This window comes from Hemicordylus capensis, chromosome 1, assembly GCF_027244095.1.
Source record: "Hemicordylus capensis ecotype Gifberg chromosome 1, rHemCap1.1.pri, whole genome shotgun sequence".
NCBI lineage: Eukaryota > Metazoa > Chordata > Lepidosauria > Squamata > Cordylidae > Hemicordylus > Hemicordylus capensis.
The window spans coordinates 424,422,274-424,440,187 of record NC_069657.1 but is presented as its reverse complement, the minus strand read 5'-3'; the positions used below and the strand labels follow the sequence as shown (position 1 = coordinate 424,440,187).

At 41.2% G+C, this 17,914-nt stretch overlaps 1 protein-coding gene across 5 annotated transcripts in view; it reads right to left on the bottom strand.

The window, feature by feature from the left end:
• MTA3 (metastasis associated 1 family member 3) overlaps positions 1 to 17,914 on the bottom strand; it is a 229,532-nt gene that overhangs the window by 62,358 nt on the left and 149,260 nt on the right. For all 5 annotated transcript variants that reach the window (XM_053311426.1, XM_053311430.1, XM_053311452.1 and 2 more), the window contains exons 15-16: positions 4,393 to 4,479; positions 2,070 to 2,219 (exon numbers count right to left, since the gene is read on the bottom strand). In XM_053311426.1, coding sequence (XP_053167401.1) covers positions 2,070 to 2,219; positions 4,393 to 4,479 — 237 coding nt within the window. The remainder of the gene's footprint in view (positions 1 to 2,069; positions 2,220 to 4,392; positions 4,480 to 17,914) is intronic.

Sequence of the window (17,914 nt, the reverse complement as noted above, 5' to 3'; positions counted from 1 at the left end):
CGGGCGCTGGAGGGGGCAAAGAGGCGGAAGGGGTAAACAAGCCCTCCCGCCCTTAAAGCAATGCCCCCCACCCGGACCCGGACCAGCAAGGGCCTAACCGGTCCGGCAGTTCGGCCATTCTTTAGAATGGCCGCTGGACCGGTTCGGACTCACCCCTAAACCATAATGGGTGCCTTTGTCAAGGCAGAAAGGCGATATTAAAATGTAGTAAGTAAGTAAATAAGTCAGTGTTTCCAATCCTTTCAACCTCAAATGTAGTGTTTTGACTTTTTACCCCATGATCGGAATCACTTTATGCAGCAGATAAAAGCACGAAAAGGGCCCCCTTGAACTAGACGAAGGATTCATCTAGTTCAGTATAGTTTCAAACTAGACTGGTGGCCACCAGTTTGTCTGGTGGCTGCACAGGGATGGGCATTCTTTGTTGCCGCCCTGAAACTCTGGAATGCGCTCCCTGCTGAAATAAGAGCCTCCCCATCTTTGACAACTTTTAGGAAGTCTCTAAAGGCACATTTATTCACCCAAGCTTTTTCACTAGACTTGTGGTTTTAAATCATGTTAAGGTTTTAATTTCTGTTTTAGTTTGTTTTATGTTGCTGTAAACCACCCAGAGATGGAAGTTTGGGGCAGTGTACAAATATAATAAATAAGCAAACAAACAAACAGTGGCCAAACAGACACTTCCAGGGAGCCTCCAAGCAGGGCTTGGAGGCAAGGGATTCATGGGACATGAGCGGAAGTATAAATACTGCAAAGCCTGCATAATCTCTTGATAGGGTTTTTTCTTTAAGCGCAGTCAGTTCCAGTGCATTACACTTCAGCAACAATGACATTTCAAACTGAAAAATCAAACATGCTTCACATGTTCCAGCACAAGTGAACAACTCAGATCTATAATCATGACAGAGGTATGGATGAAAATGCTAATCTTCCCAGAGGAGTTATACTCTATTGCTCGGAGAAATGCATTAACTTTACAGGGGATCAATACCCACCTATAACATTTAAATCCCATCTCGGTAACTGAGCTCCAAGTCAAATCACATTACCTGAACATTGGCAATCCATTGCTTAGCCTCCATTGCACAGTGCACCACAATACTCCATGACCTGAATTAAGTGAAGCTAAAATTTCAAGTGTTTCCCAGAAATCAAGTGGAGAGGCAAAAATCTGGTAATGGTTCTTTCCCTTGGGATACTTGACATTCTGGATTCTCAGCTCAAGCACAATGATGCATACAGTGCCCATTCAGTCACTCAGGAATACACTCGTCCATTGTATTCGCTGTATTCACCAACAAAATTGTTCATCTATTTCAGTACAAACCTAATACTTTGTATACATATTGTGCTTTAAGTCAAGTTCTTCATGGACATTGCTTTATCTGCCATATACTGAGTCAGACCATTGGTCCATCTAGCTCAGTATTGTCTACACAGACTGGCAGCAGTTTCTCCAAGGTGGCAGGGCGGAGTCTCTGCCAGCCCTAGCGGAGATGGCAGGGAGGAAACTTGGAACTTTCTGCATGCAAGTATGCAGGTGCTGTTCCACTGAACTATGATCCCACCCCCTAAGGAGAATATCTTACAGTGCTCACATGTAGTCTCCCATTCAAATGCAAACCAGGGTGGACCCTGCTTAGCAAAGGGGGCAAGTCATACTTGCAACCACAAGACCAGCTCTCCACCCTTCAGGCAACTCTAGTAAGTATTATTTTCCTCAAGGGTGGGGATGAGGTGGGCAAGACAAGCGCGCTTGCTTAAAGCTGCCATTCTAGACACACTTATTTATGAGTAAGCACCATGGAGTTCAGTGGATAGTCCTCATGAGTAAACATGAGAGGCCTGGGGATAAAGGCCTCCTAGTGGATTCATGACAGAGGCGAGGGTGGTGTGGACAGAGGGAAAGCTTGAGGAGCAGCTCCTTTATTTTGTGGAGAGGGAGGAAAGAGCTCTGGTGCGTCCTTAGATGCCTGCAGCAATGGAGGTCAATTGGAAACACGTGCATATGGCTGCACAAAATGTGGGCCATTTATTAAAAAAACATAACATTCCAGGTTTGCACATACCATCGAGGCCATTGTGATGGTGGCTGTAGTTTCTCTTTCCCAAAATACTTAATGACGAATGGCCAGGGGGAGCAAGCAGTCGCTTCGCCATTGAACTCTGAAGGCTTGGTGTGGACTTGATGATATTCGGCTTCATTGTAGGATGAATCTCTGTCAATTGTTTTTTTCAAAAAGAGACTGTTCCAGTTATTACAGCTTTAAAATGACCATTTTTGGCCAATTACTTATATTTAGTACAACAACAACGATGATTATGGTTGACATTCCAGGGAGAAGCACACCAGTGCTAGGGACCCACCAGGGCTGTGTAGTATAGTGCTGTGTAGTATAGTGGTTAGAATTCTGTACTAGGACTGGGGAGACCTGAGTTCAACTCCCTGTTCAGTCATTGGGTGACTCTGGGACAGCCAGGTATCTCTCAGCCTAACCTACCTCACAGGGTGGTTGTGAGGATAAACATAACCATCTGCACTGCTCTGGGCTCTTTGGAGGAAGTGTGGGCTCTAAATGTAGTAAATAAATAATAAAGAACAATGCGGAAGGCAGTCCTGATGGTGTTGCACAACAATTTAAAGCAGCATGTGAGTGGTTGCATGGCCCTTACTTCCATTGGAAATAACGCAAAGACAATTGCACAGGCAGTGATTTAAGTCACTAGACCACTGCCCTATTGCTCAACATCATTGGGGTTGTGTGTCATGTTGTGCAGCAGCCCTCGTAGGTCCCTAACACTGGTGCCACTGTCCAGAATGCCAGCCAATGCCAATATCTTGAAGACATGCATGCTTATGACACCTTGGGTGAAAAGGACCTGAAACTTTGAGTTGCTATCATACTCTCCGAGTGAACAGAAAAATCCTCTGCCGTGTTCTTGAACTCAGCCACTCACAGTTGCTTTGAGAGCCCTAGAGGAAAGCCCCCTTAAGACAACCTGTGTGTAAAATCTAATCAAAATGGCATATCACAGACACCTTGGGGCTGCTAGGCTTCCAGCATTTGCTCATTTAACCCCCTTATAAAGCATATTGCTTCCAGGCATGCAAATGTTTTAGGAAATGCATGAAGGTTTCAGTAGATGTTTACAGGGCTTCCAAGTTGTCAGGCAGACACACTGCTGGCATAATTAACTCTGTGCTGATCATCTCTTTGCTGAAAGCCACAGCTTCTGAATGGCTGCAGGCAGGAACTGGCATATCTTTGCATGGGAAAGGCCCAGGTTCAGTCCTCAGTGTCTCCACTGGAGAGATTTCAGGGAGCAGGACTGTGAATGTCCTTGCTGGAGGCCTGGGAAACAGTACAAGGACTTTTGGTACAATTAAGTGCAAAACTGATTAACCCAGAGAAAATTCTCTTCCTACCTAGGTTTCTGGACCTTGAGGATAAAAGGCACCTCTTGTATCCATGCTGCATTCAGCACAGCAGTACAATTTACTAGTATTAGGACTTGCTATTCAAATTCATAGAATACAGAATTTACTATTCCTTCTGATTTAACTTCCCTGCATGTAGTAAGTGCCTGCACCAATATAACAGCTATGCATAAAACTCAGAGTTGATGGAGTTTTGGGTCTCAGATTGGTTTTTATTTGTTTTCCTCCATCTGGATCTTTTTCTTTCTTTTTTTACTAGAAATATATAGGAAAGATGTTGTTTCAGAATTAAAATTCCAGTTCCCCAGAAAAGAACACGAGCAAAGGAACTCACAGATTTTAACTGAAAAATCCATCCTAGAGTTTCCATTCTGATCTAACATTTTTCAAAACAATTCCCATATTGCAGGGGGATGGACTTTAAGCTTTAGGACTGCAGGTAGGGTGAGGTTACATTTACATTTATATTTATATTTATATTCCCCTGTATAAAATGTTACTTACATGTAGTAAACAAACATGCCATAGAGAGGTACACTAAACCTTTCTCCCTGATATCGATATTTTTTGGGGGGGGGGATTAAATAATATGGCCACACCACCATCACCAACTGCAGATTGAGGTGACCCAGTCCAGGATGTTATCACCTCCATCTGCATAACATCATGACTCAGTACAACAGATGCTTCCCATATAGAGTTGTACTTGCAGCAAATGACACAGAACAGACCTGCATGGATTGACTGACCCACTTTTAGCGAGTGAGGCTCTGATATAGCCCTGTTTCTACTGGCCACTAGAAATCCGAAATGCAGCTATTTGATTAATCTCAGCAACACCTCTAAACTACAGACAACATTATTTGCCTCATGCCCATTATGTCTGAATGTCCAGTGAGTGACTGTATTTCAATACCACCACATGATAGGACTCATTTTGTTCCAATACTCACCCAAGTATCCAATGATACATGATAATGATTTTCTAGTGCTTTTAATCTTGGAAGGGTTTCCAATAAATTCACAGTGTCTGTCAGCATCTGAAGATTAAAGGGAAAACATTATTGGGGGGTGGACACGAAAGTTTACAGAACCAGGCGTTTTCAAAATGCATTCCAGACCAGTACCTCAGAAACCTATCGAGGATTCTCCACAATGGGAAGACCAGTAATGGTGAACATTCTTCCCCATCACATTTCCTCTGCAACATGAGGATACAGGATAATATTTGGTGTGTTTTAGGGTACCTTCTCAGGTCATTCAAGATGAAGGTGAAGTTTAAAGGAGCTGGCCACAATTCCTTGTATGAACTGAGTGCGCACTCTAGAACATGACCCAGAATACTCTGTAACACACAAGAATTCTGTAGCAGAGGCATATGGATATCTCATTGGACCAGCTGATAGGGAAAAGGTTTTGTGGAGGTAGAATGCTTTAAAAATAATTCAATTAGAGGGAACATATAGCACTCACACAGGCACAGAGTCATACACACTATATATTCTTAAAACATCTTATTACTAATAAGCATTGTTTCTTCAGCAGCACTCTGAAGAAGTGCCCTAAACATAAGGAAAGAAAGGCAGGCTATGAATATATGCATGGGAAAGTGTGGGCCATATTTCTCATTCTATTAACATGTAGTGTGCTTTTATGAAGCTTGTCACAGCACACAACCTTAAACTACAATAAAAATTGTGAGAAAATGACTGTTTTTGTGCATGCAAGACACTGTGAAAATGATTTAGAAATAAAACTTCAAACTAAATTAAATAGCAAGTAGAAAGCATTGGCCACTGCAGCAAAACTGTAGCGTGTGGGATCAGACATACCAGTTTATTTTTGACTGCAAATGAGTGACATGTTCTCTCTAAGCAGCACTAGAATCCAGCCCCACCCAAGGATGGCTTCCCACTGCATGGAAGAGTTGAGTCATACAAGCGGCTTTGTAGAAGGGGACAGAGCGGCTTGCACTCCTTTATGCAGAATCCTATGGGTTGTTAGCACTGCAGCCTTCGTACTCAGACAGCAAAGCCGATGCAACTTCCTCCATTTACCCCATTGCTTGCCTATCGTCAGTGGTGGATTAATGGAGAGGCAGAGTAGGCATTTGCCTACGGTGGCAAAATTTCAGGGGCAACAAATTTTGCCACCCCTCTTTATGGGCAGTGGCTGCTGCAGCAAGGGTGGAGTGGGCGAGGAGAAAGTCCCCCTATTTTACCTTTTTTAAAAAATGCAAACCTTTTTTGTTTAAGTTAAAAGGGTGGCAAAAGCCTTTTTGCCTATGGACGGCAAAAAGCTTAATCCGCCCCTGCCTATCGTTCTTTCATCAGAGCCACTGGGCTGATTCTAGCCTTTGCAAACGCATGTGGAAGGCACATGGACATACACATCTTTCCCTGCACACTGGGCCACCATCATCTAATTGTACCCGAGAGAGGGAGGTCATCGAAACCACCCCCCATGTGGTTAAGCAATGGCATGCTGGTGCATTATGTGGAAGGAAACATGCATGCCCGAGTAGTATCACAGTGGAACAAAGGAAGCTACCTAACAACAACTTTATTTGTTAGCTACACCATAACAGACTGTTCTCTGGGCAGTTCACAATAAAACAACAATAGAATAAATGCAAAACACATTTTAAAATGTGTTTATCTAAAAAAAGAAAGGTCTTCACCTGGCATCTGAAAAGAACAAAGTGACAATGCCAGGCGAGCCTCTTCCATGAACGGAGTGTCACTACTTAAAAGGCCCTCTCCCTAGTAGCAGTAGTACACCAAATGCCTCTCCTCAGTAGCATGCTGAGTCAGTCCATGGGTCCATCTAGCTCAGCATTGTCCACATTGACCAGCAGCAGCTTCTCCAAGGGTTCAGGCAGGAGTCTTTCTCAGCCCTACCTGGAGATGCCAGGAATTGAACCTAGGACCCCCTGCATACAAGGCTGATGATCCACCACTGAGCTATGGCCCCATCCATCTAAATCAGCCCACTGTGATGTAATGGCTGGAATATTGTTACCTGGGGAAATCCAGGTTCAAATCTGCTCAGCCATGAAGCTTAGGCCCAAGTGGCTAGATGTTACAAGAGACACATTATTCTTACCAGCCTGCATCTCATGGAATTTTAGAGTTGAAAGGGACCTTGGAGGCCTTCTAGTCCAACCCCTACTCAGAGCAAGAAACTGCTGTGTTATCCTTCACAGAGGGGTGTTCAGCCTCTTTGAAAACCTCTAGGAAAGGTGAGTCGACCACTGCATGATACAGACTGTTCTCACATTTTCCTCTCCACATCTAATGAAAGAAAATGCATGACACAACACCATGCCATCCAGGGCAGCTAATAAAGTGGCATGGAATGGATGGGGAAATGCTAAAACTCAGTTACATCATGCAAGATGTAAATAAAATAAAATAAAATAAAATAAAATAAATATTTTATGGTTTTTAAATTATTGTATTGTTTTAACTTTTATATGTATTATATGTTTAACTGTTTTAACTTTTTATGTGTTTTAATTGTTGTTAGCCACCCAGAGACGTAAGTTTGGGTAGGGTATAAATTAAATAAATAAATAAATAAATAAATAAATAAGCAAGCTATTACCAGAGATATTAAGGAAGGGGGCAGGTGGACACTCCCTGTCCAGGGGTGTAGCTATAATTGAACAAGGGTCCCTGAGCTTCTGAAGGAGGGAGCTCCCGGCCGAGCAATAAAATGCTCCACCCTCTCCTGCCTCTCCCCCAAAGAAGGTGGGAAGGCAGGAGTCATCTTCTCTCTCTCTCTCTCTCTCTCTCTCTCTCACACACACACACACACACACACACACACAAACACACAGACACACACACCGCCAAGGCACACTCCAACCTTGCTACAGCCCTACACCTGTCCCCTGTCATGTCTAGTTTGAGCCTGACTGCATAGCCCTGAGCACTTGGCTACCTAAGAACATAATGGACGAGTTGTGAGGATAACAGTACACAATGCAACTACACTGAGCTCCTTGGAGAAAAGGCAGGATACAAATATGATGAATAAATTAAAGTTTGTGGTGCGTCATAGGAAGAGTCAGTTTCCTTTGACACATTAATCAATGAGATTGTGATTGCCTCAGCAAAAACAATAATTCTGTGCTACAGTGACTAGACTGTAATTTACAGACTGGGCAAAAAAGGACATTCCCTACAACATTTCAAGAGATTACTACACTATATCCTGAAAGGAAAGATTTGTTAACAAGCAACTCCCTGAAAATGTTATGATATATTTATTGATTGATTGATCATATTTATATACTGCCTGATATATACATTTCTAAGAGGTGTATTTCAATGACTAGGCAAAACTTCACCAAACCTAAGTGCTTTTCAGTACCAAAGATTTCAGCAAGAAAGAGTTAAGCCCATACTACACTTTGATCCATTTAAACCAGATGCATAACTTTGACTGGGTTTGGGTATGTTTTTCTGTAGATGCTTGTGTATATAATGATTTCGCAAAACCTTGCCTTTTAAGTTGGCCTGTAGATTTTATTCAATGTACAGCTCACCTGGTCATCAACTTCACAGTGGTGAGCTGCATTTATTCTCAAATTATCCAATGTTTATCAAAATCCGCATATATAATACCAATGCAAATTTTATGCGAAGTAGAGACTTTTGGAGACTTTTGAAAAGCATCCTCTACTTCCACGTTTTTGGTGATGGATATTGACTTTTTCCACCATCTGGACCTGGCAACCCTATGCTCAGGATCCAATGATTTGTTACCATCTCAGTATTAGTGCTGCCACAAAGCTGCTATGAGGGCCTAGCAAACGGGGATTCAGTATGCAGCAGCAACTATATTACAAAAGTACTATAATAATTGGTCCTTAAAAATAAGAAAAATTAAAGCTAGTTAAAACAGAAGGCACTATAAATTAACATGACAAAATATACTTTGTAGCTTCCAGCTGGCTTGGGAGACAGACTGGATAATTAGTTGTCTGGATAAACAGGAGGACATTTTACAGTCATTTACGATGACATCACTCTAACAGTGCCAATTCAAAGGACATGGGGGCAGATGAAGAACCATTTGAGTACCCTCCACCTCTCTAACCCACACAGCCTCTCTCAGCTGGCGCTCAGATATGTACAATAGTGGCACATTGTGAGTCAATTCTGCTCCTCAGGCTAGCAACTAGTACTTCAAGATTTTTCCTCATTTTCAAACATGTGCATTGAGTCATATGACAAGGAAACTGCCTCTGTCTACAAACTTGGATGTTGGGGATTTTAAAAGGAACCCAGCATTTTTTTTAAAAAAGTCAGACAATTTCTCAGAGCAACTTTAGATGTCACATTAAAATGTTGCCTGCACATGGAAATCACACACATCAGCAGAGACCTGCAAATTTTCCCTTCACATGTTCTATAAGAAACATAAACAGAGGGCATTCAAAGTCCTCTTTAGATGTTATGTAACTGTGTATGCTGTACATGGTTACAATGCCTGCAGTAGTGCCCAGCCAAGCCCTATCCCAACACACTCCTTAACCATGCACCCTCCCCCGCTCTCCATGGATACAGCAGCTGACATCCTGAGGCTGTCCACACAACCGAAAACTGGTGCTATCCCTTTCTTAAAATACTTTAGCAATACCAGATGTACTCTAACAGACATTGAGGGCAGCCCTACCTCCATTCTTAGATAAGCCACAGGATGGGGGAGCAGGGGAGGCCCGCATTTTCCTTAGGAAATTGTTTTGAACTATTTCCAGCTGAGCAGTAACTTTCTCATCCCACCCCCTGATCTCAACACCATACAGTCTCGGTGATGTCACCTTGCCCTGGAATATTTTAAGCACAGGAGCTATTAACTGCCCTCCTTGGAATAAACTTTATTAAAATAGCCCTCATAGATCATCGGACAGTTGTTAGAGCAACATTAAGGTGCAACTTCCATACAAGAGACTTAGGGAAGGAAACATCCAAATACCTAAAAGAAGAACATTGTTCTATTTGTTGAGCATTGATTGACCACATATGTTCAACATATCTGCTGCCCAAGACTATCACTTTTGTTTTGTCATAATTCATCCTGTTTCTCCTTTTCACAATAATAGGCCAGTCTAACCAACATTATTCTAAGTCCAGTCTCAGTACAAGAAATAGATGTCATATCATCAGCATACATCAGGATCAAGACTTTGCGTCCGCTGAGTTAAGGAGGGGATTTTAAAAAAATTCCATAGCCAATACAATATCATTGATATAAAAACTGAACAAGAAAGGAGCCAATAAGCAACTCTGTTTAACCCCTCTCTTCAATAAAAAAAGATCAGATAGAGACCCTTGTTGGTCCACTCTTATCCTAGCCTTGATATTAGAATTCATTATTATAATATTATTGATATTGATATTAGAATATCATTGATATTAGATCCACCTATCAATATCTATCCTCTCAAGCTTTCCTCACAATCTAGATCTATCAATAGAATCAAAGGCTGACGTAAGGTCAATAAATGCATCATGAAGTTGTTTTTTATGGCCATTGAGATATTTCTGAATTAGGGCCTTCAGGGTAACACAATGAGCAATTGTGCCATGGCCTTTACAAAAACCAGCCTGCTCTGGATGAAAAGGTTGTATTGATTCCTCCCAATCCTCCAGCTTATTTAAAAGATGTTGAGAATATAGCTTGGAGGAAACATCTAAAAGACTAATTGGATGGTAATAAGAGGGATCCTGCCTGTTACCTTTTTTAAAAATTGGAAATATGATACTTTGGTTCCTGTTATGGGGTATGACACACGAGTGGTCAATTTCTGAAAGGTCTTGCCAGAATGGGGGCTCACCAACAAATATTCAGCTTCTAAACCTCAGGAGGCACCATATCCTCTCCAGGAGCTCCCCCAAGAGTTAAGGCAGTAATCAGCTGCTTACACTCTACTTTTGTGACAGCTGGCTATGCTGGAAGTATATCTGTATCTGTATGTTCTGTTATTGGCTCAAATGGGGGCAACTATTAATAACAGGATAATGGTGAAACCAATCCTTTGCCGAAATATGTGCATCTGGAATAGTATTATACATGAGTGCCATTTGCCACCAAATCCCCAAAATTCCTCTTATCTGGATTATACAAAGGTCAAGCTCTCTTCATTGATCATCATAGTCAGTGAGCTTCTTGATTTGAGTGCATATAGCTCCCAAACGTGGGTAGGATACTTTTTTGTGTGTGAACAGCATCCCTGACTATTGGTGCACTTCTGGAAGGACGTTGCGCAGATGAATTTCTGCTTAGTCTGAAGCTTGTGTTCCAGACGAGTGTTGCACTACCACAAGCATGCTTGCGTATCAGTTGCACAAACTGCGGCATGCTTCATCGGTTCTAAAGGGAACTTTTGTGCAAGGGATCTCTAGCACATGAGCGCAATTCTACAAATTCCCGTTTTTAGCATAATTATGCAAACTTCTTGTACTAGCACAACTTTGTTCTTTACACAAACACTTTGTTAGTCAGGATGTTGGCCAGCCTTTGTCTGCACAGACAAACACCATACCCAGGAAAGATTCTCCCTGTGATTAAGAACACAGCATTCCAGAACACGGGGAAGATCTCTCTCCAGTTACAGCATTTGTCTCTGCAAACACTGTCTATGGAGAGCAGAGGGGAATGTTTGTGTTCAAGAAGGGTCAATTGTCAACACAGGGGTTGGGGCTTGCTGGTGTGCTCCTGTGGGCATGCTACCTATGTACAATGCACACAACGGAATAATGCCTGAGAGATCACTTGCATATCCTCAGTTGGTACTTTTACATAATATCACATAATATTACATAACCACCTTGAGGAGATTGTGAAACACTAATGATTTTATTTGTTGATTGTATACCTTTTGACACACAATTACAGCGGGTGCATAATTTAGCTCTGGTTCATACTTGGGAACCAGAGGGAATTCAGACGGAACTGTTTTGAAATTTTGCCAGGTTCAGAATCCCAGAGCGGCTTTTTCAAAAGAAAATTAATAACCAGTCACTCTTGTCTTCCACAGCTTGAGTGAATGTGACAAGTGGTGTTTTAATCTGCACACTTTCTTTCTTTTTTTTTTAAAAAAGGGCCCTTTAAGGCTTCATAGGCGAAGAAGCCATCAAGGTATGTAAAATCCAATCTTTCACTGTTGTCCTATCTCAAAATTATAAGGTGAAATTCAATACTCTGCGCTGGTACAGTCAATATTGTCCCTGCCCACACAATTAGGAAGGGGACATGCTGAGAGAGTGCCAATTGGGATGTCTTCCATGAACATCCTGTCACCTCTCTGGCACATTTCTTTATCATGTGTGTAGGGCTGTTCATCCTAATGACCTCTCTACATGCTCACCAAATGCTTTAAACTAGTATTTGGGGCAGGAGTAGAGAGTCTATTCTGATAAATAGACACACACACACACCCCGACACACACATTAAAGAGATGTGCCAGGATGTCCATGGAGAATGTCCCAATGGATGTGCTTTCGGTGCATCCCCCTCCTAATCATGCGGATGGGGATGATATCGTCTGAATTGGCCTATTCCACCTCCATTTCCTTAAAAATTTAGATTTAATAACAGTGTTGAGAATCAGAACTCACTTGCCCAGATTGCCAATTATGGACACAAATAGATATTTCAGTCAGTGAAAGAACCACAATAAAACTCCTCAATTCTTTCTAGTAAGCCAAATTGAACCTGAGCACATCTCTAATTCAGATGACTATACAGTGAAACAATGGGGGAGTATTTTATAGCTGCCTCCCTGTAAACACAAAGTAGTCTTATGTTGGTTTAATGAAGACTTTATTCAGAAACAACTCAATTTTCTCCTCCTCTTTTCCCTTCTTTTCTGATTCCACCCAACACACTCGCTACAGGATTTCCTCTGGGGCAAACTTTTAAATAACAAAAGATAAAAGATTACTAGATAGAATACAACAGGGAGTTGGTCTATAATAAAATATGAACATATTGCAAGATTGATTGGTTTAATTTTCAGAAACAACCCTTTTATAATACTTTCATTGCACCCAGAACATGGGAATTCATAAATGACTAGTATTTTTATCTTTGCTCATGTATTTTATTTTATTTTATTTTATTTTATTTTATTTTATATAGTCCTATCTGCACACACTTGCCACATAGAACTACTAACCCTTTAAAAATACAAATTAGAGTCTTGACACCACAGAGACAAAAGTCAGCCAACTTTGCCCCAGCAGAAATTCAGCAGTAGAAGGGAAATATATTATTGGGAATTGCTATAGCATTTTCTCTGTTCTTTGTTAAGGACATGCTTGTCTATTTGAATGTTTCATGTGTACTGGCTTGGGGGAGGAGTCTGGGTTTGTTTGTCCGTTTCTCATTTGCTGTCCTGAATTCAAACTGAAAGGTTCTCTCTCTCTCTGCATAAGATACTGAGGCAATTCTCATAATCAGTGGAAAGCAGGCTAAGGGAGCTTAGCCTGCTTTCCACGGACCATGGGAACCACTGGGATCACAGGTGAACCCGGTTTCTCCAAAGTGGGTAATCCACTTAAATGCCCCTCCCCTTAGCCCAGGTTTGCAGAGCGAGCGCTCCCCTAACCCGGGTTTCCCGATCGTGTATTGCCACAGTGCAGCTCCACACCATGGCAACACTCGAACAGACCCCTGTTGGGAGGCTGCAAACAGCCTCCAGGGTTGGGGGTCTCTCCAGCATGCCCTGAGCACTCACGTGGGGCATCCTGGAACTTCCAGAGGCTGCACAGCCCCCGATCCCTGGAGCCGGCAGTCATGTGGGCAGCCGATCCGACCGCCCAGGGCTGCAGCTCCTTATGGCAGGTCTCACTGATCCTTATGGCGGGTCTCACTGCTCCTTATGGCGGGTCTCACCGATCGTGAGAAGCGCCTCACTGTTAGTCTGTTTGTTGTTTTCTTAGCCTATGTTTTAGTTAGTAATAAATATCAAACTCTTGTTTCTCAGTTAAAGTTGCTTCCTGTATAATTAAAGAGGATAAGTAATTTCTCTGCACCAATGTGTTATGGCTCCAGATGATAAGCAATAAGTTGTGAGATAGCAAAGTCTTTTTGTAGGCAAGAAAGCTATGACTACTTTTGCATCTGTGGGGAGGCATCCCAGTGCTGAAATGCTCAATGAAACAAACTACAGAAGATCTTCAGAGTGAAGATGTTGCTGAATACATTTGGACTATCTTATGTTCTGGGGGAACAAAGACCAACAGAGAATGAAGAGAAACAAGAATGGGAGTCTGCAAACAAGCAAGCCATGGGACATATAACTCTGACTGTAAGTGATCAGTTAATTGAGCATATAGAAGACAAAAGTACAGCAAGAGAGATGTGGGAAAGATTAAAGGAGGTCTGTCAACAAAGAACCATGAACAGTCAAGTTTCTCTTATGCTGTAGTTGTGTAATAAAAGATTCAGATAGGGAGAGAACTTGCAGGACTACATATGCTCATTTTGGGGGATACTGAAAGAGCTGAAATTGCAGGAGATGAATATGCCTGAACTAGCCATGATTGGAATTTGCTTAATACCTTGCCTAAAGAATATGATAATATTGTCAATTTGCTGCAAATTAAGGAAAATGTATCTGATTTTGTGCAGGAGTGTTTTAATTTGATTTGAAAAAAACAAACAGAAAGGGAGGAATCGGTTAAAAACCAAGACTACAAAGTTGCTGATGGTAGGAATGTTTTATATGAGGAAGCACCTTGCATTTGAGGAATGCTTGTCCTAGTAAAGAAAGAGTAAGAGAATTATTCTCAACAGAGGAAAGGGAATAAGACTAAATTCCAGAAAAATGGACTTTCTAACAAACAAATTTGCCTATGCAAAAGTGAAAGCAATGAAAATAATACTGAGAAACATGAAAAATTGTGCACTGAAAAAGAAATCATCCACAGGATTGATGCAAGTCAAAGTTGAAACAAAATATATGAGGATCGTGGAGCTACTTCACATTTCTTCAGTAATTTGCAAGATTTCTCTGAGATAAGCATGGAACATAAAAGTCCTATATACCTTGCTAATAGGCAGCAAGTTTTTGCACAAGGAAAAGGGACAGTTTATCTGAAGTGTAATCTTGGTGCAAATAGTGTTAATGAAGTGTGTATTTCAGGGGTATACTGTATTCCAAGTTTGCAAAACAGTTTAATGAGTTTAAAAACAGCTACAAGGCGTGGATGTATAGTTCTTTTCACAAGGAACCATTGCTTTATTTTCAGAGGAAAGCCTCTGATGAAAAGCATGTTGAAATATGGCGAACTATGAAATAGGTTGCAAAAGAGAGCAAGCTAATGTTGCAAGAGAATATGCACACAAAGATTGCATGAGTTTATGGCATCACCAATTTGGGCATCCAAACAAGGAATGTATTTCAAAATTAGTAAAAGAACAATTGGTAAGAAACCTACAGGCTAAACCATGCAAATCTGAAGTCAAATACATTGAATGTATTAAAGCAAAAGCAACAAGGGGCACATGTTCATCAACTACAGAAAGGCAGTGGTTAGAGTGCTGGACTAGGACCGGGGTGACCCGAGTTCAAATCTCCATTCAGCCATGATACTAGCTGGGTGACTCTGGGCCAGTCACTTCTCTCTCAGCCTAACCTACTTCACAGGGTTGTTGTGAAAGAGAAACTCAATTATGTAGTACACCGCTCTGGGCTCCTTGGAGGAAGAGCGGGATATAAATGTAATAATAATAATAATAATAATAATAATAATAATAATAATAATAATAATAATAAAAAATAATAAATACAGTTAACAATCAATGGTGAGGCACTTGGACAGGTTAGCATTAGAAGAGGCATTTTCCAAGGGGACTCACTATCCCCTCTGTTGTTTGTAATCGCCATGACCCCACTTTCACAAATACTCAACAAAACAAGCCTCGGATACCAAACATCTAAAACATCAAGTCAAATCAACCATCTGCTGTACATGGACGATCTGAAGTTGTATGGAAAGTCCCAGTCAGAAATCGAATCACTGCTAAACACTGTCCGTATATTCAGTAGCGATATAGCAGTGGAGTTTGGACTAGACAAGTGTGCTGCATTAATAATGAACAGAGGGAAAATAACAAAAACAGAAGGAATAGAACTGCCCAATGGAAGCAACATCAAGAACCTGGAAGAGAAAGAACCTTACAAATACTTGGGCATTCTCCAGGCTGATAACATCGCACACACTGAAGTTAAAAGAAAAATTGGAAGTGAATACATCAGGAGAGTCAGAAAAATCCTCAAGTCCAAACTCAATGGCGGGAACATCATACAAGCCATAAACACCTGGGCTATACCTGTTATTAGATACACTGCAGGAATAATAGACTGGACCCAGGCAGAGCTAGAGACGCTAGATCGTAAGACCAGAAAAATCATGACCATCAATCATGCTCTGCACCCCCACAGTGATGTAGATAGGCTCTACCTCCCTCGCAGCTCAGGTGGAAGAGGAATGCTGCAAGTCCATCAAACAGTAGAGGAGGAGAAAAGAGGCCTTGAAGAATATATCAAGCACAGTGAAGAAGATGCACTTCAAATGGTCAAGAATGCGAAACTATTCAACACCAATGAAAGAAAGCAGGCCTACAAGAAAGAACAAGTCAAGAACCGAGCAGAAAAATGGAGAAATAAGCCCCTGCATGGTCAATATTTGCACAATATAAGTGGAAAATCAGACATCACCAAGACCTGGCAATGGCTTAAGAATGGCAACTTGAAGAAAGAAACAGAGGGTTTAATACTGGCTGCACAAGAACAGACACTTTTGCAATAAGAGCAAAAGTAGAAAAATCTACAACAAACAGCAAGTGCCGCTTTTGTAAAGAAGCAGATGAAACAGTGGACCACCTAATCAGCTGTTGTAAGAAGATCGCACAGACTGACTACAAACAAAGGCATGACAAGGTAGCAGGGATGATACACTGGAACACCTGCAAAAAATACAAGCTACCTGTAGCCAAGAATTGGTGGGACCATAAAATTGAAAAAGTTGAAGAAAATGAAGATGTAAAAATATTATGGGACTTCCGACTACAAACAGACAAACATCTGCCACACAATACACCAGATATCACTGTAGTCGAGAAGAAAGAAAAACAAGTGAAAATAATCGACATAGCAATACCAGGGGATAGCAGAATAGAAGAAAAAGAAATAGAAAAAATCACCAAATACAAAGATCTACAAATTGAAATTGAAAGGCTGTGGCAGAAAAAGACCCAAATAATCCCAGTGGTAATTGGCCCCCTGGGTGCAGTCCCAAAAGACCTTGAAGAGCACCTCAACACCATAGGGGCCACAGAAATCACCATCAGCCAATTACAAAAAGCAGCTTTACTGGGAACAGACTATATTTTGCAACGATATCTATAATAACCAATAGTATTGATGATAAAATTCTGGCATCCCAGGTCCTTGGGAAGGACTCGATGTGTGGATAAAACAAACCAGTCAATAACACCTGTTTGACTGTGTAAACAAGAAATAATAATAATAATCCAGTTTTATTCACAGTGATATTTGTGGGCCCCTCCCAGTAAAGACACAAGGAAAGAATCTCTATTTCCTGACTTTCACAGATGATTTTCTTCACTATACTTACACTTACCTACTCAAAGAGAAAAAAGAGTGTTGCCAACACTTAAAAGAATCCGTGACTAGAGTAAGCAACACGTTTGGAAGAAAAGCTAAGAAAATCTTTGTGCATTGATAATGGTGGGGAATATACTGGGAAGGATATTGAGCAATATTTAAAAGAACAAGGAATTAAATATGAGAAAACAATACCTTATACTCCAGAGCAAATTGGAGTGGCACAGAGAAAGAACAGAACTTTGATTGGAATGTCTAGAAATATGCTTCTTGACTCAGGTCCTGAAAACAAATACTGGGGAAAAGCTGTAATGGCTGCAATTTATTTGCAGAATAAACTTCCAACTAAAACTAAACACCCTTTGAACTGTGGAATGGGGCAAAACCTAACTTAAAGCATATTAGAGTATTTGGTAGCAGAGCATATGCATATTCCTAAAGAACTAAGAGGAAAATTAGACTGCAGAAGTGAAGGAGGAATATTCAAAGGTTATGCACTGAATAGCAAGAGCTACAGATACTTGATCCTATCACAGAGACTGTTAAACTGCGCAGAGTTGCATATTTAGATGAGAGGCCAAAGTCAAATGTCAATGTGATGTCTGACTGTGACCTGGATTTCCAATAGGTGAAGACGCTGAACAGCAACCACAGCAACAAAATGAACAAGCTATCATAGATATGATATAAGAGAGAGACTCAATCGAGAAAGGGAGAATGATACAGAACCAGAGAGTTCCCATCAAGAAGGGGAGATTGAAATGGAATAAGATTGAAGTGGAACAAGAAGTGAGACACACAAGCAGAGTTAATAAAGGGATTCCAC